The sequence below is a fragment of the Opisthorchis viverrini genome, assembly GCF_000715545.1.
Source record: "Opisthorchis viverrini unplaced genomic scaffold opera_v5_192, whole genome shotgun sequence".
Taxonomy (NCBI): domain Eukaryota; kingdom Metazoa; phylum Platyhelminthes; class Trematoda; order Opisthorchiida; family Opisthorchiidae; genus Opisthorchis; species Opisthorchis viverrini.
This window is the reverse complement of record NW_008751852.1, coordinates 211867-234343: the sequence shown is the minus strand read 5'-3', so window position 1 is coordinate 234343 and position 22477 is coordinate 211867. Positions and strand designations below refer to the sequence as shown.

General features: G+C 42.3%; 2 protein-coding genes across 2 annotated transcripts in view; one reads left to right on the top strand and one right to left on the bottom strand.

The window, feature by feature from the left end:
• Positions 1–18164, top strand: part of T265_14446 (hypothetical protein) — a gene marked incomplete at both ends in the record, with an annotated part of 29224 nt that extends 11060 nt beyond the window's left edge. The window contains 6 exons of the mRNA XM_009173663.1: positions 2064–2138; positions 9119–9272; positions 12915–12950; positions 13044–13100; positions 14325–14422; positions 18036–18164. Coding sequence (XP_009171927.1) covers positions 2064–2138; positions 9119–9272; positions 12915–12950; positions 13044–13100; positions 14325–14422; positions 18036–18164 — 549 coding nt within the window. The remainder of the gene's footprint in view (positions 1–2063; positions 2139–9118; positions 9273–12914; positions 12951–13043; positions 13101–14324; positions 14423–18035) is intronic.
• The window catches only part of T265_07969 (hypothetical protein), a gene marked incomplete at both ends in the record, with an annotated part of 192073 nt that continues 177899 nt past the window's right edge, over positions 8304–22477 (bottom strand). Inside the window, one exon of the mRNA XM_009173646.1 lies at positions 8304–8483. Coding sequence (XP_009171910.1) covers positions 8304–8483 — 180 coding nt within the window. The remainder of the gene's footprint in view (positions 8484–22477) is intronic.

Here is a 22477-nt window from a genome sequence, read left to right as displayed (position 1 = left end):
ATCAGTATAAAAGACGAACAGCTATTTAGATGGATTGCGCAGATGGATTTCATGTGTTATTCATTTCCACTTAATCGTACTGACGTCGAAAATTGCGACCGAGTATTCCTACTGGCACCTTAAACACGCAACACTGATGTACTCGGAGGCAGTTCCAGGAGCTTTTGTTTAGAAAAAGGCATACCCAATCGGTCGAAGCAAACATGAATTCCCAACCGAATGGTTTCTTCACCCGTTTACAAGCTCATGTAGTGCGAAGTCTTGTTCTGGACATTTATTTGACTGCGAATGGCGTTCCAGTAGATAGCATTAAGGCATGCAAGCTAAGCAGCTGCTCTATCAGAGCAACCATAATGGAAACCTGCTGTTTGGATCAGTAGCGTCCATTGCAAAGCTTGAAACAAAAGATGGTTTCCGATCGGAAAAAGATTGCATTAGGACTGACAGCTATCAAGAAGCAAGAGCTTGTGGTTTTTCTGTCTCCTATTCCTTAGCGGTGATGTGCGTAAAGCTACGTTGGAGATTTGCCAATGCAAGTTGAAATATTGACAGAGCGGGTCGTTAAATCGAAGGGACAAATTTATTGACTCCTTTCAAGCACCCCCCTGCGATTCTACGTCGTTGATGTATTATTTGGGGATCGAAAATGTGTAGAAGGTGGAAGCAGTCAGTAGCTTGTATGTGTCTATTTTGTGTGGGTCCTGACCGGGGATGGTTTGGTAAAAACAGCCTGAGCTAGTCCACAAAATAACTGCCATTGAGTATCAGTTTCCCTTGTAGTCCATAAGTTCCAGGTTAGATTGATTTTCAGACAGCCTAGAGTAGTCTTGCGTGTTGTGAAGTACCAGTTGTCGGTAGTGTGAGATTTTGGGATTTTAACGGAGATTCCGTGCTGTATGTGAAGCCAATCCATGCTGAAGGGCGGTGCACTTCTTACGAAATGCCAGGCAATTTTGAATCCAACTGATAGTTTGAACGCTTAACTGTTTAGCTACGAGCAGCTGCTTACCGGTTTGATCATCCCACACGTAGGCAGAATATAGCGCCACTCATCTCTCTACCAGATCTCCTTGCAATATCAATGGTCCATAGGCGGCTCAGAGAAAGAATGAAATTCACCCGATGTGTGAAACTTCCATTTGAGAAGTCGTCACTCGAAAAGTCAGTCAGAACATGACCACGTGAGGTGGTCTCTTTCTGAGTGGAGGATGAGTAGAGCTACATTTTGTCTAAATGAGAGCTAAATGTACTACTGATAAACCGCTCGTGGCCGAATGGCTGAGAGTTCAAACCACTAGTTTGGAGGTTTGGGGTTTGAGACCCCCTGGAGATTCGTGGGCTGCGCACTGCTCATGAGTCCAAATAGAGATGAAACAGCCATACGGTACTTATGGGCGTTTCAGAGGACGGAATCCTCACTAAAATCAATAACTGATTGCGGCTGACCGAGAATGGATGATTAAGCGATTGCGCGATTACGAAACAGTGCCAACTCTAAATAATAGTGCGTCAGGTGAGAAACATTTAACATCCTTTTCTCGATAACCAGGGTGACCTTGGCTCCTGTGTGGTGCTTCCATTACTAAGGCATCTCTAATTTGAATGATTTTTTGTATTTGCTCACATCTAATGTGCACTGCTGGTGAAGAGCAATCTACTAAGATCGTGTGAGTCGTAATGTGAGCTTGAGGGTGTGGAATCATGAGCAGTTTCCTCCCACTTTTGGATTAGGTAATTAAATATTGGAATTTGTCGTGAATGTTTCGAAGTCCTACTCTGTGAAGTCATTGCATTTTTATTTGGGTAGGCTTAAGCGCTGCATGGCCACGAAGTGAACTGTGTACAACGGAATTAGGGATTCATTGGGTGCAGTCTCCACCGAATGCGAAACTCTTTTTAAGTAGCCATGGTAACGGTCACCCGAAAAAAGAACGCAAAGTTATTCCATGTTATTACAGTGCAATTCAACTAAACCCATCTTCTCCCAGAGTTGCTCTGGATTACGTAATTTTGTTTACTAATTTGCGATGTTCTACCAAACCTTTTCCTCCTGTAAAACAGAGGCTATGTTGAACAAGGTAGAGAAAGAAGGATCAAGCAGCGATGTTTGGAGTTCGGACAGGGAGTTTCAAATAGCCGTGAGTTCGCCACTTATAATCCACAATCTGACAGCTCAGTTCTGTTTGTTCTTGTAATCTGATCACCTTATACGTGCCATCTTCAAGCACCCATAAAACTTTATCAGGTGGTTTTAATGAACAAGTACACCCACATGACCTGAAAAACTAACTCTTTTGTTTTCCGAGGAATCAATGTAGATCTGCAGTAGAAGTGTAGGCAAATTTTGCACGTATTATGTTGGTACCGGAATGCGGTTTTGAAAAACATCTGATCAATATAATGCAGGGGCACTGCCGACGTTAGAACACACGTGTCGAACCGGAACTGTAGTAGTTGACGGGCCCGCTTTGAAGGCATCATAGTGGGGATCGTGAAGGTTTTTCTTAGGATTTGTCTCTAATGCGACTATTATTCCTGTGACTTCCCTCCTAACACTTACGTAAATTACCCAGTTTTGAATGCCCAGTTTTAACCATTGAAAACTAGATATTATGAAGCAACTGATTTTTTTAAAGAAGGCTCCTACTTTATGTAACGCGGGCTGATTATGAGCGACTGAAACTGAGGTAAGAGCCGGCTGCTAAACAGCGCCCGACCTCATTAGACGAACAAGTTCATGCATGCAGTCTGCTTAAAATGGGGCGGACGGAGTTGCTGAAACAGCACAGTTGTAAAGATTTACCCAAAGGACCATTACTGGTTTGGCGAACCAAGTCCGGATTCCTTGCAGCCGAAGCCATTGAGTCAAATGAATTTATCAACTGCTTTATTCATTATCAGGCATATTTGGGTGATCAGCTTTCTCCATAAGATATGTATAATCTGGAAAATGTTACGTCCAGAAAGATCAAAAGGAAACTTTCATCCTTGGGACACAGAAAACGATCTCCAGGAAGTTTCCATTTCTCGCTGTTTGTGGATATGTCACAGGCAAGATATGGATGAAGAATTCCAGTCAAGTGAGGGGGACGCCAAACATAAACAAAGTTGGTGTATCACTGGGCCGTAGTACAACGGCGAAGAGCTTAACCTATTTAATAGATACCTGCTGGCTGGCAGACACCCTAGTTCCAGTGTGAAGATTTGCTCGTCTAACTGTGGACAACCCTGAAAAATATCTATAGCAGGTAACATCACTCACCGTCGATGAAAAGTTGGTCCTATTGTTCTGCTACTTGAACAACATGAGTAGTTTATAACTGTTTCACTTAATTTTTGCCTGTAACAGTTGCTTCAAAATCTCATCTAATAACACGAGGAAGCTCATTTGCGGGTGCTCGGGTACATCAAAACACAGATTTCTCTCACGAACCTGGAGGCTTTTCTCGCTGCTTAATGAACAGCGAAAGATCCTTCAAGCGTCAGTGAACTGCCAGCGTAACAGGCTACACTAACCACCTGAGAAACACCAGCATTTCTTAACACATTAGTTTCGCACATTGTTACCACGTTACTTGCTCGAAGAATAAACAATCTCTGAACCAACCTACAAACCGGGGTATCTAGCAGCAACCTGCAGCGGAATTTCGCTAAAGTAACATAAAATTCACTGAGGTACTATATAAACAAAAACAAGCTGAGCTACTGGAAAAGGATGACGAATCGTGAAACAAAATGCGCTCCAAATAAAAAAAGGCGAAAAGAAATTAAAAAATGCTAACATTTTTAATAGCTTTGGGTTTTAGTACAAACAAACACCGCGATTCGAAATAAACCTATTCTTCAGGTACTCAGAGAACTTTGAGGGATTTCCGATAGGCTAATTTTGGTGTTATTCGACAAAATGTGATGCTGTTTTGGATAAGAATGTTTCTCAAAATCGTTTTTGTGTCAGAAAGTGGTCGTTATTTCTAGGGTAACCAAACTGATCGCGGAAGTGTGTTGTTCTAAATTATTTACGTGTACTATAATAGAGGCCACTGGAATGGAAGTGGAATTGAAAAACAGTAGTGTCCAGGATTGGTTTCATTTTTCCATCAGTTTATTCTACATAAACCGCAGGATACCGCCGAAAAATGATTTCCTGCTTGAGTTCAGCGACCGTTGAGTAAACTGCTTCACAATCGGTTTTGAGCACATGTTTACGATTCAAAATCGTAGGTCACTAGAATATTATTTTTAGATATTCACACTTCAGCTTCAGTTGACTTACTTAGCATCATCGAATACAATCTTTTAAATGTACGGTATTCTAAAAAATGTCATTTACGCTAGGTTCAAAAACAGGGAAACAAAGAACGTATAAAAATAGACTTCATCAGCACAAAACCTTAGCTCCCTATTTTCGCATTCAACAACCAAGATCTGTGTCTGCGTATGAAAATGGGTGAGGTTTTGCACGGGAGTCTCCTCAAGGTGTAATAAATATCATCCTTGCTAGTTGACGCGCATTATTATTATGACTGTTCCAGGATATCAACAACTGTGGGAGGAGTTTGCATTGTTATGATATGCCATGAACATCTTGTTGGAAAACGATGCCTATGACGCTCCTTTGGACCCTAGAAAACGGTTTAAAGTCCGAAAGATTTTAGGCATGTGCAGTTCGTGTGCTGATTTGAATTTAGCTTAACCGCGGACGCAAAAAGATGTTGTGTAAATGGTGATGTCAGAAATTCACTGTCCAGTGCTTCATCTTCACTTCAATCTGTGCGAATGGTCATTAACATAAGTGCAGAATCATAACCAAAACGATATATGGATCAACCGTTTTTGATTTTTAAAAGAATTTGACTTCCGTATGCACCGCACGCCGCAATAAATGAATAAAACAGATTTTAAAGGACAACCGATTGAAACATATTAGGAAAAGTCATTATCACTCAAACAGGTAACCCCAACCTGCATTGACCAGTTGAGTGATGTAACAAACAGTATTGTCAGTATTGTCAGTAGTGCCTTCATTCAGATGGTCATCAGAGCTGACCCACAACAATGAGTCGATGAAAACACAAGAGTGTTTTCAGTGCAATGTTGCCCAGTTAGTTTTTAAAGGTCCAAACAACATATCTGATCATCAGAGGAGTGGATGAGTGACCTTTATGAACTTTCGTTGCATCGCTTCAATGAAATCATCCAAGGACAAAACAAACTTTATTTTCTAGTCCTCAATCGAACAAGAATGTCACACAGTGCAACGAAATTATCCATTCAACTCGTCGGTTAGTGAGAGTAGAGAACTGAAGGATTTTTAATACGTTTCACCCGTGACAGAAGTGTCCTGTACATCAACCAGCGTTTTGTGTGGAGCGTAGAACAAAACCAGTTGGTGAAAGTCAGTTGGTGGTGCCAACTAGAAGGTAGGATACATACGTTTATATAATATTACATAAATTATTGGCCCGCCCATTGTAATCATCTTAACGAAATAAAGTTGAGCTTCTTGGTGTGGTTCGGAGACATGGGGAGACATATGAAGTTCGGAGTGTTGAGGAACGACTGGACAAAACAGAATGGTGAGATGGGCGCAAAGTTCGATAGAAAAATGGGCGATAGGGGTTGTTGCATGGCATCTTTCACGATGGTAGTGATAACTAAAGGGACAAAAGGAACAAAAAAGTGGGTTTCTCCCAAAGCAATATCTGCTCACATTTGTGTGTGTACCAAAAAGCATGGTACGTATACCACACTTGAATTAATTTCGGAAGACATGCGGCTCCCACTAACGGCGAGAAAAAAATCTCAACCAATCTCAATGGATACGTAATTTTTACTCACTTTAAAAGACGGATATCTTATGATATTGTTATTCGCTGCTGTTGTTGGATTCGCCTGGATGTATATTCTCCATGTTCAAGCTTCACACTCTGCAAAATGCGCAGTATTAAGGGATACAGTTATCGGGCTTTATATCTGTTCATGAAACTCAGAAATACGGTGGCATACAGTTATGCATGAGACCATCTGTTTATTTTTGATTTAAATGCCTACAGTTAGCCTTATTTTTCAATGCTGTTGGGATGTGTATTTAAAAAATGCAATCTGATTCTTCCGTTTGAAGCTTAGATGGAACTATTTCATAATGTTGCTGGCAACAGGAGACCTGAACGCCTGCTTGATGAAATAATAGAGACTCTGAACCAGAGTGTTTTGAAGCACCTAAATTAACTGCTGGCCCCAGACAACGTGTACCTTAAACAATCTGTATGATATGAAGAACTGTTGCTCAAAAGTGAGTTGGTCATCAATTGGTTGGCCGCCAATCCAAAAAGGAGGAGGGGTGAAATTGCGCATTCGTTAGTGGTTGCGGCGGTCACGCGTGGCTTTCCGGCAATTAAAGCCTTCAACTCCGGTGACATGGAATTTCACGCTTCTGCTTACAGGCAAGCTAGAATGTGGTTACTATTAGTTACACACAAGAAGGTTTCCTGATCATGAGACGTAAGTATTTCGAGCCACCAGTTTGTAAGCATTCAGGAGGTTTTGAAGACTCAATCTAGATGTGATGCTCTGAGTGAAGGCCCTTTCAAAGCCGTCGGGACCTCTCTTCAGTGTTCACTTGGCAAAAAGCTAGATTAAGACAGCAAGTCAACAGCAGATAACGTAAGGTCGACTGCACGACTGAAGTCTAATGGAGGTATACCTTATCAAGATGGGTGAACCTATCTGCTTTTCATCCGTCCACGACCAACTTTTGTGGCGCTTGGCTATCATCCGGGAGAACATATGTATGAGAATTCTTTGAGAATTCTTTGAGAATTATTTAACTACAAGTTGTCTCATTAAAAACGCAAAGCTAATACTTATGTTGAAACTTTAAAATTAATTTAAATAACAATTATTTTTTATGTAAACATATAAGCATAATGGAGGTTTACTATAACCAAACCGGTATTACAAACGATGTTGAAAAAACCGCCCCTTTCTTCTATAACAAGTTGGAGGCGGTATGAGAGGGGAGACACAGCATGTTTAACTTCAAGTGTCACTCGTGCACACCCCTCTTTAATTCATGCTCTTAACTCCACCAAATTCTTCGGTTTATTTTCATGATATACGCGAGCCTTGATCGTTCTCCAAAACCAATAATCCAGAGGTGTGAGATCGATGACCTTGCGGGCCAAAAGTTTGGAAATCCACGAGCAATTACTCCACCGGAAAATTGCTCTCGGAGGAGTTCTCAGTTGGTTTGAGTAGTAAGGTGGAGCGCCATCTTGTTGAAGGACGATTTTTTGGTGACTTCTTGTTCTGCTTGAATTGCGGGACAACATGAGTCTGCAGCATATAGAGGTAACTGTCACCGGAAACCGTAACATCAAAGAAGAAGAGATGCAGGAGGAACTTTGAAGAAGATCCCATCCGCACACAGAGATGAGGGGAATCGAGATTATGGGCGAGGTACTCGTGAGGAGCTTCACGGGACCATATCACGCAATTGTGATTGTTGATTATGACATCCACAGAAGAATTCCCTTCATTGCTCCACAGGACTGGACTGCTGGACTTCTTCATTGTCCAGCAGCCAGTTAGCGAACGTGACACGTTGCTCCTTGTACAGCATGTTTAACTTCTTCAAGCGTCACTCGTGCACGCCCGTTTTCAATTCTTGCTCTTAACTCCACCAAATTCTTCGGTTTATTTTCATGATATACGCGAGCCTTTATCACTCCCCAAAACCAATAATTCAGACGTGTAAGATCGGGTGACCTTGCGGGCCAAAAGTTTGGAAATCCACGAGCAATGACTCTCTCGTCAGAAAATTGCTCTCGGAGGTAAGTTCTCACTTAGTTTGAGTAGTGGAGTGGAGCGTCATCTTGTTGGAAGATGGTCGATGACTCCTTGTGCTGCTTGAGTTGGGGGATAACATGCGTCTGCAGCATATGGAGGTAACTGTCGCCGGAAACCGTAGCATCATATAAAAAGGGACCCGGGAGAAACTTTGAGGAAGATCCCATCCACAAACAGAGATGAGGGGAATCGAGATTATGGGTGAGGTACTCGTGAGGAGCTCACGGGACCAATATCACGCAATTGTGATTATTGATTATGACATCCACAGAAGAATTCGCTTCATTGCTTCACAGGACTGGACTGCTGGACTTCTTCATTGTCCAGCAGCCAGTTAGCGAACGTGACACGTTGCTCCTTGTCTTGTTCCGTGGTTGAGGTACTCGTGAGGAGCTTCACGGGACCATATCACGCAATTGTGATTGTTGATTATGACATCCACAGAAGAATTCGCTTCATTGCTCCACAGGACTGGACTGCTGGACTTCTTCATTGTCCAGCAGCCAGTTAGCGAACGTGACACGTTGCTCCTTGTCTTGTTCCGTGGTGTTTTGTAATAAAGTGAAATGATACGGGCAGAGATGAAGGTGGCGTCTCATAACACGATGCACGCTGGCGCGGGGAATGCGGGTCACCTGAACCACATGAGTTATAGACGAAGATGCCATGATGCTCTGGGACAATGTACAATGGGCGCTCTTTCATCACTCAGAGACTTTCTTCTTTGCCATACGAAAAAATGCCAACACTTGCACACAAAATTTTCTTTGTGTACCTATTCACAATAAAAAAGTTTTTTCATCCTTTTTCTAATTATTTACATTTGCTTACCCAATCAAATTTTGCGGCTATTATGAGACACTTTGTTGGCGCTGCTAATGACTCCCGGAAAAGATGAAAAAAATCATACACAGCCACCTGGCTTTTGAGCATGAAACGACCTTATGTGCAGGGTAAAATCCCGGTTTGACAGCGAAACGGGCGCACAAAAAAGCACAACGAAGTTCAGAGAACTTGAAGTTTTATATGTGTGAGTAAAGCGCAAGCAATTAGCGTATTTGGGTCGCTATTACAGATTTCATAAACACTTTTATAACGCAGTGTGGCACCGAGTGCATTTTTGAAGAGAATGGAAGTGGTAGAAAAAGATCGGCGCATTTGACGATGAAGACGGTAAGGGTTTCAATCGGTTTGAATTTCAAAGCAAAAATAAGGCTGTTGATTTTGACGCTTTGCACAACCAAGAGATTATCTTATTCTGTTCCAACAGGTTGGCAAAAAGTTTACCGGGGCGGAGAAACCGAAGGCAGTATATAGCGTTCCTGTTGGAGAGCTACCTGGTAGCACCTATATTGCCGTCTTTGTGACTACACTACCGGACTTTTCGGACAAAGATGGTGATACTGGGTCCTCCGAAATTACTAGTAAGTAGTGAAATGCATTGCGTAACTCCTAGAATGTAGCATTCAATTTGCCATCCTGTTATTCCACTTGATTTTGATTCAGCCGGCCTGACAGTCGTTAGCATGATTGTTATTCCTGGCTTGGAATCTTTTTTGCAAGTAATTTTGGCGCACGGTTCGAACTATCTCAGAGTTGTGAACTCAGGGAGTCTCTGGACGGGAGAAGCTTATTTTGAAATATTTTGCAGGCATTAGCCTAGAAATACGGTAGAATGCAGCCACCTCCGTCACTATTCAGAATTTCACCCGAGTGGCTTCAAGAACATTCCAAAGTCTTCTTCAAGGCTTTTACGGCAGTAGTGATCGAGACATTCAGGGTGGGCCGTTGGTATGTTTCCGAGTTTCGCATTGGATCAAAAACGTCTCACCATCAACCGAATTGAAATCATCTGCGCGAGGTTCAGCGGGTAAAGTTCTCGACATCTGCTTGTTTTGTTATAATTTCTAAACAATATCCAATAACTCTAGAGTGGCAGGTTGGCCCCCGAGGTGGCTTTCGCGCAATTTGATTAGTCAGTTTCGAATCTGGGTTGCGGTGTGATTTCATTTCCTTGCATCTGGTTAGTTCACTGAGCGTAATCAGTTCAACGGTTCTGTTCCTCCACTGTAACTGGGCCGTTTCACCCTTGGTTTTTTTTCGTCCAGTTTTGTTCCACTTCATTGGATAAACTTCCATTTTCAGTGGCTTTCTTTCTTAGCCTCGATTAGTCTGTTGGTTGCCGTGAGGTCATTTAGTCTCCCACGTGGTTCAGAGCCCCACAACTGTAGACTTGGCCGACATCGATATATTTCTTTGTAGATTTTTATGTGGTGTACCACGCTTCCGCAAACCCTCGCTCCCGTTTTGTTCCTTCGTGAACGAGTCTGCAAACATCATCCCAATTCAACTGACATGCTTTTTTGTCTTCCTGAATTCAAACAAGTGACATTGGGTCATGCCTCCTGGCATGTGTGTGTTCATACATTATGGTGCCAAGTTTTCTTCCAACATGGCCAAAATAGTGTTCACCTTAGTCGTCACATTTAAATCTTCGTTGCATCCACACTTTTCTTCCAACGGTCAAACAGGGCACCAGAGCAACCTATATTTTGCAACACAGTCAAAATTCAAGGTTCCCCAACACCCGGTCTGTAAGGAATTGATGCAGTGGCAGTGCTACAGATTTAGTGATTCATTGTACGCAGCACGTAATAAACACAACAGGCACAGTCTCAACTGTAGTTACGACGATTACTGTTCGAAGGCTGTCCACACCCACCGAACCCATACATGATTTGACAGGAAGCGTCGATCTGCTAACACTCTAATGTAAGAGGAGTTTCAGAAATGGGTACTCTGCATTTTGAACTTGATTCTGAGAACAATTCAGCAACACGCTCAGAACAACATCTCGGCTAGATGTTGAAAATTCTACCTGAGAAATTCAGCCATATTTGTTACGGTTGTGATTGTGTTCTATACGAAGCCAGTGGACGAAACTATAGCCCACCACCCCTGTGTGTGCTCTGGCTTGAGCTTCCAAGAATACTGAAGTATCTTCCAAATACAGCAGTTCCTCAGCTGCTATCTGAAACACACACTTCCAGGTACCGACAAATGGATTTTTCCCCCTTATCTCGGGTTGCTGTTTCCACAGCTACTCATGCAACGTCCAATGTATACTTGTGTACCTGATTGAAAAACCAAAAACACGGTGGATACAGTGGAGCCCGTTCTCATTTTGTATGCACAGCATCCTGTTAAGTTAATCTACCGACGTCGCAAACTATGAACAATACAGTGCATCAACAGCTGTTGCACGTAAACATCAGCAACTATATTAAGTCAATAGTGTTGATGTTCTATTTCGACATACGCAGCTGCAGTATACCGATTTCCTTACTTGGAATCCGAATATTATACACGAACACAGATCTGCACGGCCTGTGCAATCCCATTTTTCTCGTGTACTGAATTGGCAACAGCAACAGCTCTACCACAGCCTACTTCGAGTAACTTCGACACTTTTGTCACAGTTGCTACGCCCATGTGTTGTGATAGCCTTGACTAAAAATGAGATCACTGCTACAAAGCTAGTGCCATAGCAACACTAAAAAACACTGGCCCTATATGCTTGAATGCTCACTACCGGAGTAGACGAGGATGGCTTCTACTGGTCTACCGTATCCCCTCCCACTATGCGGCTGGTTTGAGTCCAGGGCCGAATGGTGCGAATTTCGTGAAACCATTTTACAGCCAAGTTTTTTCAGTCAGACTTCTTAGCTGGTCAACTACGTAAGCCACGTTTTAGAGGGCTTCAGCTTACCTGTCTTGCAGTGCACAAATTTGATAACTCGTGTGCGATATCCTGAATTTAAGCGCTAAAAATGTGCTACAAGCAGATCTGACCATGATTATTCATGTTACTATGTTTCGGTATGTTTCTGGGCGTGCATATTGCAACGTATAGGACGGAAGTTATTAACACGCGTTAGAAACATTCCAGAATGAAAAGTTGTGCAATATTCCTTTCACTAGATGCACCATTTGAAAGATGTCAGTGTTTAAATTAATTGACGGTCGAAAATACACACACAATCACTCTGGTGATGATGCTGCCCTGGGCATAAAAAATGCGGAACAAGGATCAAAGTTGAGCGTTGTTCGGTTCCATGAAGTTTTTAGTGANTACTTGGAATCCGAATATTATACACGAACACAGATCTGCGCGGCCTGTGCAACCACATTTTTCTCGTGTAGTGAATTGGCAACAGCAACAGCTCTACCGCAGCCCGCTTCGAGTAACTTCGACACTTTTGTCACGGTTGCTAGGCCCATGCGTTGTGAAACCCTTGATTAAAATGAGAACACTGCTACAAAACGAATGCCATAGCGACACTCAAAAACACTGGCCTTGTATGCTTCAACGCTCACTACCGGAATAGACGAGAATGGCTTCCACTGGTCTATCGCATCTCCTCCCAGTATGCGGCTGGTTTGAGTCCAGGGCAGGATGGTGCCACCAAAATCTACTTGCGAATTTCGTTAAACTATTTTACAGCCAATTTTTTTAAAGTCAGAATTCTTAGCTGGTCAACTGCGTAAGCTACGTGTTAGAGGGCTTTAGCTTACCTGTCTTGCAGTGCACAGATTTGATAACTCCTGTGCGGTATCCTGAATTTAAGCGCTAAAAATGTGCTACAAGCAGATCTGACCATGATTATTCATCTTACTATGTTTCGGTATGTTTCTGGGCGTGCATATTGCAACGTATAGGACCGAAGTTATTAACACGCGTTAGAAACATTCCAGAATGAAAAGTTGTGCAATATTCCTTTCACTAGATGCACCGTTTGAAAGATGTCAGTGTTTAAATTAGGTGACGGTCGAAAATACATACACAATCACTCTGGTGATAATGCTGCCCTGGGCATAAAAAATACGGAACAAGGATCAAAGTTGAGTGTTGTTCGGTTCCATGAAGTTTTTAGTGACCACAAATTTATTGGGATACATGGTAACAGTACTTGAAAAGGAGACGGAACTTTATTTTGAGATTTTATGCTATAAAGCTTCCAGTGTGATGGAAGATAACGATAGTTTGCACATATCTATTCCTGTAGGTTGGTGGCCGGCTCCGAAATCGAGAGAAAAGAGGAGTAAGTCCGCACAATCAGTTTCTACCATGGGATAAATTATTTCATCTTGATGAATATATAAATTTATGCATATACACTTTCGTAACATTTCAGAACGTCCGAGGATGATTGCACAAGTGTGTGACACAACCACGAAAAATTCCCTCACCGGTGAGCACTAATGTGTATCAGTCTTCTGCGTATAACAGTAAAAAAATGACGATTAATATCTGTACGCATAGCGGCACAGTACGGCCTTTGATGTTAGATACAGTGAACAAAATGATGCTACATTAGGCGCCCCTAATCTTTGAATTTCGACAATTTAACTGAGATGCTCTTTGGCAAAAGGAAGGACAGGTTGAAGGTTAGCCACTATCTTCTCTCCCGAAGTGTGTACAAATCAAATATACGACATCAAAAACTCCCTTAGTGGATGATGCCCTTCTGTTGGTTATATAGGGAGGACCAAATTCATCAAGCCGCTGTATCAGTATCAATTCGTTTCAAGCTGACCATTCTGCCAGAAGGTGTCTTGGTTGCTAAGCAATTTAACGTCGAATTCTTCTCCGTGCATTTCATTATGATTAATCCTATTGTTGTCACAGCAATAAAACGTGTGCTGTACGTAGCCGAATGAATATTGCGGCATCAAAAGTGTTTGCAGTCATTTGCAGATATTTAGTGTACCTATCTTTGTGTCTCAACCCTGATTTTATCCAGCTAATAAAATATAATTTTATCGCCTAAACTTCTACGCTTAAGTGAGTTTTTGTCACCTCTAATAAAAAGAGTCGAAAGTATAGTCCCATGTCCCTGTCTTTGAGAAAGATCTTGAAGAGTGTCTGGGCGGTAGAGGATGAAAAGTGGGCAGCTAGTTTTAAGAATTTCATGGCAATGAAATATGGATTGGTTTCAAGGACCGTGTGGGAAAGTGGATCTCTCGCGGCTGCTTAACAGACTAGTGCTTTAGTACAGCCCTAGGAAAAAGATTATCCAGTCACTGATCTTGCTTTGCTTTCTCATTAAATCAAGACAGGACATAATTCTAATCTAGTTTCAATTAATCCATCGCCTCATATCCTGACAACAATGTCGACACACTATGGCCGGGATCGGTAGTGATACCGTTATCGCAAAGGGTCTTCGGCGAATGTTTTCATTCAAAATTTACCACTTTCACAAAATGAGGCCGACCATAGTTTGATGCTATTGACCCAGTTTAGCAACCTGTCCCTTGTAGAATGATGAATAAATGAACAGATATAACTTGTAGCACAGTGTTACATTACTGCGACCGATTATGTTTTGACCTCGCGTAGTAAGAGTATAACTGGACTCTACAAAAGCTTCGGGAATTTCGTTTGCATAACTTTTTCTGCTTCATTATTTTAGTCATTCAACTGGACACCATACCTGCTTTTTCGAGATCGACACCGATTTCAAACGTACAGCGTTATGCTTTGAGTCTTTTGGATAACGCCGATAAGAAGGTAGGTTTCGCGGTCTTGGAGCAACTCATCTCTCAGAATAATCCAAGGCAACCGCTGCTATCCCGTACATAATTTATAAAAGTACATAAATGATAGGGTTTTACAATTTTAAAATATATCAAGAATGATATGACAAAATGATATGCATAATTATAGAGAACACCCGCTCATCTGCTCCCCAGCTGAACATACTATGTCAATGGTGATGGGAAAATACACTAAGATACAACTAACTAGATGAGTTAAGGGACCTAAGAACATTATTAACCAGTAAATGTCCACGAGTGATCTAAGAGCTCAGATATATTCGGATTCATGAAATACTTGTGTATTAAAATGACGGTACACGTCAACACGGACAAGGTTAAATACCTCATTGAACTTAACCTTGATTCGTTGTGGTTAACAGAATGACCGGATGTGATTTAACACTCCTAACTGGTAGCCTGGTGCTCATTAAAACGGAATGCACTAGAAGTATGCTAAACAAGATGTTCTTAGTCTGTGTGAACACGATGGTTATAATTGATACCGTTTAACTTGAATTGTATCCGGATATCTCAGTCACAGTTCGCAGCCCTAAGTAAAGTTAGTCTGTGCTGAAAACCCTGAGTCCATTGCACGAATTTATCATCTTTATCAAGCATTATCACGAGTGTGATCCATACGAATCTAGTTGAAAACTCTGCAATAAGGATATGAGTGTGAGGACTTGTTCTGTGGTAGGATATAGTGCCAAAATTCTGGAGCCAAACGGTGCATGTCAAGTGAGCTGGTGTTGACAGGCTCCTCTAATGATAACCTTTCAGATTAAGGATATAAACACCCGCGTTATTTTAATATTTGGAATGGTCACTTATAGTAGATTCGCACTTCGACAGAGAACTAGTGCACGAATTTTTCAGCCACGTTATTCAACCACCAAGAAAAAATTGGCAAACGTGAGGGTATTGATAAGTCATAAAGCTTTTAACGTAGGGATAGTAAGGCATTCACCTTACTTTTAACTGTGACTGGAGCTGCCAACAACTCAAACGCAGACATATATACATATGCATTCTTGAAACAAAAGCGTAATTTGACAATCTAATGGATTCAGTAAGGCGAATTTGCTCTGCCAAATTCCTGAAAGCCGAATTGGCTCATATCATCAAATGAACTGAGACGCAACAGGTATCTCGAATTCTTCATCAATAAACATGGTGCAATTCCCGATGCGTCCGGTCATCTTGACAGTGAAGAAGAAGCTTGTTTTTATAAGCTCAATAGTTCGTAGATTTGATCAAACGCCGGGTTTCCAGGCCGTTGCAGTATGTATTTATGGTAACAAATATGAGATCCTGGTTCACTACCAAAGTGGTGTTCCAACTGAAACTCAATTACAGGATGTTAGTTTACACTCATTGTGTGGATGTGTACTTTTTATTGGAGGACCACTACGCGACTGGGTCTCCTGTCGGACGAAAATCGTATGCACCTGAATCTAGTTGGTGGATGGTTGTGTGCTTTTTTTCTTGCTGGTATGTGGCCGAATCCGTTGACGAACGACTGGGCACATTCCAGTGGAATCACCAGGTCACTCAGAAGTGGTGTCCTGTCAGATCTAGTCCACTCTAATAACGGTGACAACCCCTGAATGTGTATCTAGTCCTTTGTCCTTTTTGCATGCGGGCTACTGAAGCCGATCTAAAGGTTTTGCTTGGCCACGCCACAAATGCTACAGTAGGCTCACCCACTCCAGCCTTTCTCCATCAAAGGCACTTGGTGTGAGCGCTTAGCTCACCTTGGTCCAGCGACCACCTGCAACGCACATCCACTAGTCACGCAGAAGCTGCAACGTCTAATCAGTTTATCTTTTAATCTGTCAGTCAGCTAACTGTCCATACAACATGTACATTGGGTTGGATGAATCGTACAACAATTTGTGACCTGACAGAATGTTTTATTATTTTTTACTTCTTAAGATAAGTAGGTCAGATAAGCACAGCCCTGGGGATAAAAATAGGTTGTTCCTCGATTGTTCTTCCAGTGACATTATGGGAATATTTCAGAAACATCTATGTACATAATGAATTTTCTACTGACGGCTAGTTTGAATTTGAGATAGAAACGAAGTAATACATCTTGGACCTTGACGCTAGGTACACATTTCCTCAACAATCCATGGGGGGTTATTGCGTTATCTGCTGCAATGTATGCGTGGATTAAACCCCAGAGCTTGTTTAAAGACATAGCTTTCTGAAATCAAAGAAAATCTATAGGATGTATGAACCAATAAAATGATGCAGCAGTTGGATGAGCTAACATGTACGTCGGTGTTCGATTTTGTTCATATAATATAATTTTGTGGCGGCACCTAATTACTTCCATAGCGCCACGGATAGACCTATGCCATTCTTCTCCCCAAGCAACACAACCAACCACCAGATGGATCAGGATGATTTTGTGGAAATTGTTCTTTTGGTGCATATAGTTTCGAGGCAATAACTGACGTTTAAGGCTACTGAGGAGCCACAGTATAAGTGGGGAACCCGATTTGTGCAATCTTTATAAAGGTGTTGTGAGACACTTACGTAGTACTGTGTTCGGGCTGATATCTGATATGCAAAAGAGTACGTAGCGCAAGAAAAATGTACAAGACTTTGCGTTGTTCTTGTTTGCGATGTTGCCTCGCAAAATGATAACAATAATATAACTCACCAAACTACCCACACTGATAACAATATCCGTCATTGCTCTGACTTCAAGCCAGTGGTGTGGTTGGTGGGAACTCATTCTTTGACAAAACACCGGCATGTTCGTGTTTGCAATAAATTGTTGGAGGTGCCAACTAAATGGGACTATTCGACTGATCAAAGTAATATTATCATTGTTTTATGAACCTGAATGTCCTCCAACTTTATTGGAATTATTTCAGTCCGATTATCTGAAGTTACTGTTTGTTCTGTTGTGATACACAGTCCTATATCCGGATGTGTGCCAAATGGCCCCGATAAATAGGAATCCATGATTAGATCGATGAGTTTTCCACTTTTATTGGATAGCAGACACACATGCACACAGAGGGTCACAGTTCTCAGGTAATCCATGATTAGGTCAATGAGTTTTCCAAGTTGTCTACTTTTGTTGGATAGCAGACAAACATGCACACAGAGGGTCACAGTTCTCAGGTTAGCCAACACAGCTCAGTGGAGGGATTGTAACACGAGCTAGTTGGTAATAACAGTAGGGATTGAGGGTTGAATGAAACATTTGAGTCACCAAGTGTTACCCTTTTTATCTCAGGTATTATGAATAAATAACTCCGACGATACTAGGCGTTTTCGGGTATGAAATGAATAAAACGTTCTAAAACTGGGGTTTTCGACTCCAAATATTGCAAGACACGTTCCGAGCGGCTGGGATATAGTTAGTCAGCTAGTGGTTGTCTTGTGCAGAAATTAGGTTGCCTTTGGTGTTGCCTAAATAAAAATGGTATTGCGACAAGTGTGCCATTCGGAGGTTGAATGTAAACCTGAATTAGGAAGACAATCACTATTATGGACGTGATGCACCACTCATAAGTTTGATGGGAACTCCTCGACAATGCACGATCGGTTTTGTCTTTCTTGAGGCTGGCCCACCAGGAAGACCCAGTGCCCAAGTTTCCACCAACCTTGTGCTCTATTTGAACCCAAATTGCACGAAATTAGTTAAATACATTCATTTGCATACCAAATTGTTTTTGACGGGAGACTTAGCTTGAACCCAGCTGAATCTCTCGTTTATGATGTTCGTAAGCATTACTTACATACAATGTATCGCGATCTCTCGAATATCGTACCAGCTGAAACATGAAACGGTGTAGCTCATTCAGTTGCTTAAGAACATCATAAATGAGAGACTCAGCCAAAACGTATTTGGTATGCAAGCGAGGGTATTTCGCTAATTTATTATTGCTAATTCTGCACCATCCAAAGTATATCGTCTTCTTTGTTATTTTTAGCTGCGTGTTCCCCTGGTACTAATAAATGATCATGACACTGGCTTTTGAATGCATTCGTGCCTATTGTCTGAATTTCATCCTTCTACTAAATTGTTGTGACCTTGACCAAGATTGATACATAATGGGTCGATAAATTGAATCCGAAATGTGGGCGATCTTTGGCCACATGCCGGACAATTTCGATGTTTGATTGAATGATCTTTATTATTAAGAAAGCAGACTGCTTCACAATCGTATATGCTTAAAATTTTGTCTTCGTTTCATATTTTTAGACCTCAACTGGAACTGCCCCTTTTGATATCGACTTGGGCCAGCTTATTTTGCATCCACCGAACCATTTGGTTGGGTACATTCTTTACTTTAAGACTGCACCGGAGGATGATGCCAAACTGGCAGTCCAGTTGGGAAAAGAGGTCGCAAGGACTCTAATCGGTACGTTTTGAAAATACCTGCTGAGGTGACTGGACTGTAAAATTAGGCCCATGGTTAGTGAATTTGTTCTAGTCCAAGTAGTGGTACGTTTTGAAAATACCTGCCGAGGTGACTGGACTGTAAAATTAGTGGTTAGTGAATTTGTTCTAGTCCAAGTAGACTTGCAGGGCTTTTGTTCAGAGCAAAGTGGGTTAAACTTGTTTGACCGATAGAAGAAACACAAATCATGTAAAATACCTGCCGTCGTTAAACAGCGGATATCCTGTGTGATAGAATAATTCTTCTTCGTTGAAGGTTTTGTCAGAGAACGGATAATCTTCTGAAAATTCATTATCGATGGAGAGAATTAGCCATTAAACTAAGTGTCTGTCCATATAGAGTTCATGAACACTTTGTATAGGTTTGCCGCATATTTTTCAACCTTCTGTTCAACAAGAGCCAAATAATTAACCATTACCATTGTTTTCTTGGCGGTGAGTTGTCTCGTTTTTACGAAACCCTTCCGAATTGAAGAGGCTAGAACCTGTCGTGTTGCGACGGTTTGTGTACCTGCGTGATCCAGTGAGATATAATGTGTCCATGTGTCTGTTTGGCATTCGCAAAGTCTTTCATATAGGGTTGGTCACTAGTTGGAAATCTGAGGGACACAGGCCATTGGTCACCCAGGTTGGGGATTGGGACATGCTTGTTGGCTTTAAAAACGTAATGCTATCTTTATTCCGCCAAACACTACTGCTTTGTAGTCAGGCTTTCAAACCCAAGGCCTCATTTGAAAACCCTAATCTTGTTAACCTGACGGCGCCGTGGAAGTGTGTCAGCCCGCATACAGGCATGATTCCTGAAACTATCATTGATATGATGCCGTATCGGCCGGTGACATCAGCTGGGTCGCCTTTCTTGCTGCATACAGCAGGGTGCGTAAGCGAAAACAGGCTACTGCTGACGGCCACCCCTCTTCTTTCAAGTATTTCTTTGTCCTCACTTCCTCGCCACAAGAATAACTCTCTCGTTATGGTCCCTCATTGGGAATGACCACACACCCGTATTGCGTCTTTTTTCGCAACATTTGCATGGTAACTGCCGCTGACAGCCTTGGACCCCGAGGCCCAATCTATCTGGCTGTCTTTAATGTTCAATCTCTGAAGCAAGCAGGTCAAAAAGCTGTTCTTGCTCTCAGTTTAGACTGGCCTTACATTGAAGTGTGCGGTGTATCAGAAACAAGCATATGAGATGTAGGCACGGTGGTTGAAGTAACAGTCCCGTAACTCTCTATTCGCTTCCGGCCGCGTAACTCTTGCGATCCACAGGATACCGCATCAGTCTCACAAACGAGAAGTCGATCGCCGTCTGTTTATCTTGTTTGCTTACCTCCAAACTGACAAACACACGTTTTATAAAGCTTTGAATGGCGGGATGAAGGCTCGGAAATCATTGTGGTTGTCAGAGATCTGAACGCACATGTGAGCAGGTTGCAGTTGGTCGACATGGTTTAAACTCTCTAGGTACGGACACTGCTTTTTATGCCTTAAAAAACTCAGAATTAGCCGAAGTCGACTGGCCAGCTAGTGTCCTTAACAGCGTGCCATCCACAAATTGATCATATTGCCACTAGTTACTAACTGTTGCTAGTTTTGGGACATATTTGTGAATTCTGAACACGCGCTGGTCTTGAGTAGCTTCTACCTTTGTTTTCCAGACTCGCATAAGTTTGGAACAGGTTCAGTTTGTAACTGAGAAACTACCAAATCTGGATATTACACAGATTTATCAGGATCGCGTTCAGGATTCTCGTCTAACAGCTTCATCATCAGATGTGAGTTCATTTTGGAACGAGATTGTTACATATTTCTACAGTGCTGGAGGTTTGCCTTTGGTGCGGCGCTACCAGGACAGCATGAGTAGCGGATATCGGGCAGAACAGAACTGTTCTCGCTGGTGCCGAACAAAATTCGGCCCGACAAATTTTCGGACGTCAAATGGAACTTAGTAAGCAAGCCCAGCATGAAGCATGGTGGACACGGAATGCTAAAGAAGTTAAAGAGTTTCAGAAGGGCCGAGAATGCCCGAAGATTACATCGGGTGGTCCGCGTGACCGGTCCCCGAAGTCATTTTTGAGAAAAACTCAAGGATAAGACCGACGTGGCCATCTTTAATAAAGAAGGACGTCTTCACCAGAACTACACTCATTTGAAAATCAATTTGGTTTTCACGAGAGACTCAAGTGAATCTCTCGTTTATGATATTCTACAACTGAATGTGCTGCACACATGCCGTCTAGTGTTTCAGTTGGCAGGATGTTCGAGATATCGCAGTATATTTTCATAAAGGAAACTACTCACAACGTTGCTGCAAACTCTTCGACAGCCCACGACCGGTTTGAACCCTTATTGGGGCTCATCAGGTAGGCGCGGCCCCCGGGTTTCCGTCAACCTTATGTTCTACTTGAACCCAAATTGGACTGTTTTCGAGAAATAAACTCACCTGCAAATCAATTTGGTTTACATCGAATATCGTGCCAAATGAAACATGAGGCGGCCTATGTGCAGCATATTCAGTTGTAGATTATCATAAACGAGGGATTTAGTTCAGTCTCACGTGAAAACCAAATTGATTTGCAGGTAAGTTTATTTCTTGAAAACAGTCCAATTTGGGTCCAAGTAGAACATAAGGTTGACGGAAACTTGGGAACTGCGCCTACCTGATGAGCCCCAAGAAGGGCGAAAACGGTCGTGGGCTGTCGAAGAGTTTCCAGCAACCTTGTGAGCAGTTTCCTTCATGAAAAGACGTTTTTACCACTTTAACCACACCTTATGGCACTCATTTAGCCTCGAAACTGAAATAGAACCCTGGACGGTGAACCTGGAATACGCTTCGGCCTCGGAGGTTTAGGCCAACATATGTTCTCACAAGCGCCACTGAACTTCTGTTTCGAACAACCTCCCAACTATATTGTTCGTAGATGGGGGTGACGTCCCCAATCAGCACTTGTCTCTCCCTAAAAATAGGGGAGAATGGGTGATAGTGCTGTGCTTCCTAAAGAGACCTGCAGTGAGCATGTGAATCACAGGGAAACCAGCTTTATTTCAGCCGTAACAAGATTCTTGGTGTCACTTGTCCTTATTTACCTTATGGTGACTTGTAGAACAGTCCGGCGAGGGCGGTAGGAAGCATTTCGGCCTGGAAGGGATTACATTGACCAAATGTTCGCACTCTGTCATATTGTAGAAAACGGCCTTAGTAAAGGAGATCCACAAGTTTGGTATTCCCGGATTTTCAAGGCTCATTCGATTTGGTTGACCCATCTGTTTTCCTTAACATGCTTGCCCAGCAAGCAGTGACATGGGTGTTTGTGAACAGAAAAAGTTCTTTGGGTTCTTAGATTTCCGCGAGTGTTAGAGGATCCTGATAGCTCTCCAAAGGCTTGCGTAGAAAGGATGTTATTTGGCAAACACGCCTAGCTTCTCTGTTCCTATTCACTTCTGTGATAGACGAGTTACTTGATCGAACTCCTGGGGTTATTCAGAACTGTGGTGTTCAAATGGCCGCTTATGAAGCCCTTACCGATATGGAATATGGAGACGACACCCTTCTAGTCTTCGAAGAGATATCCTGGGTGTCGTTTGCCAAACTTACGAAAG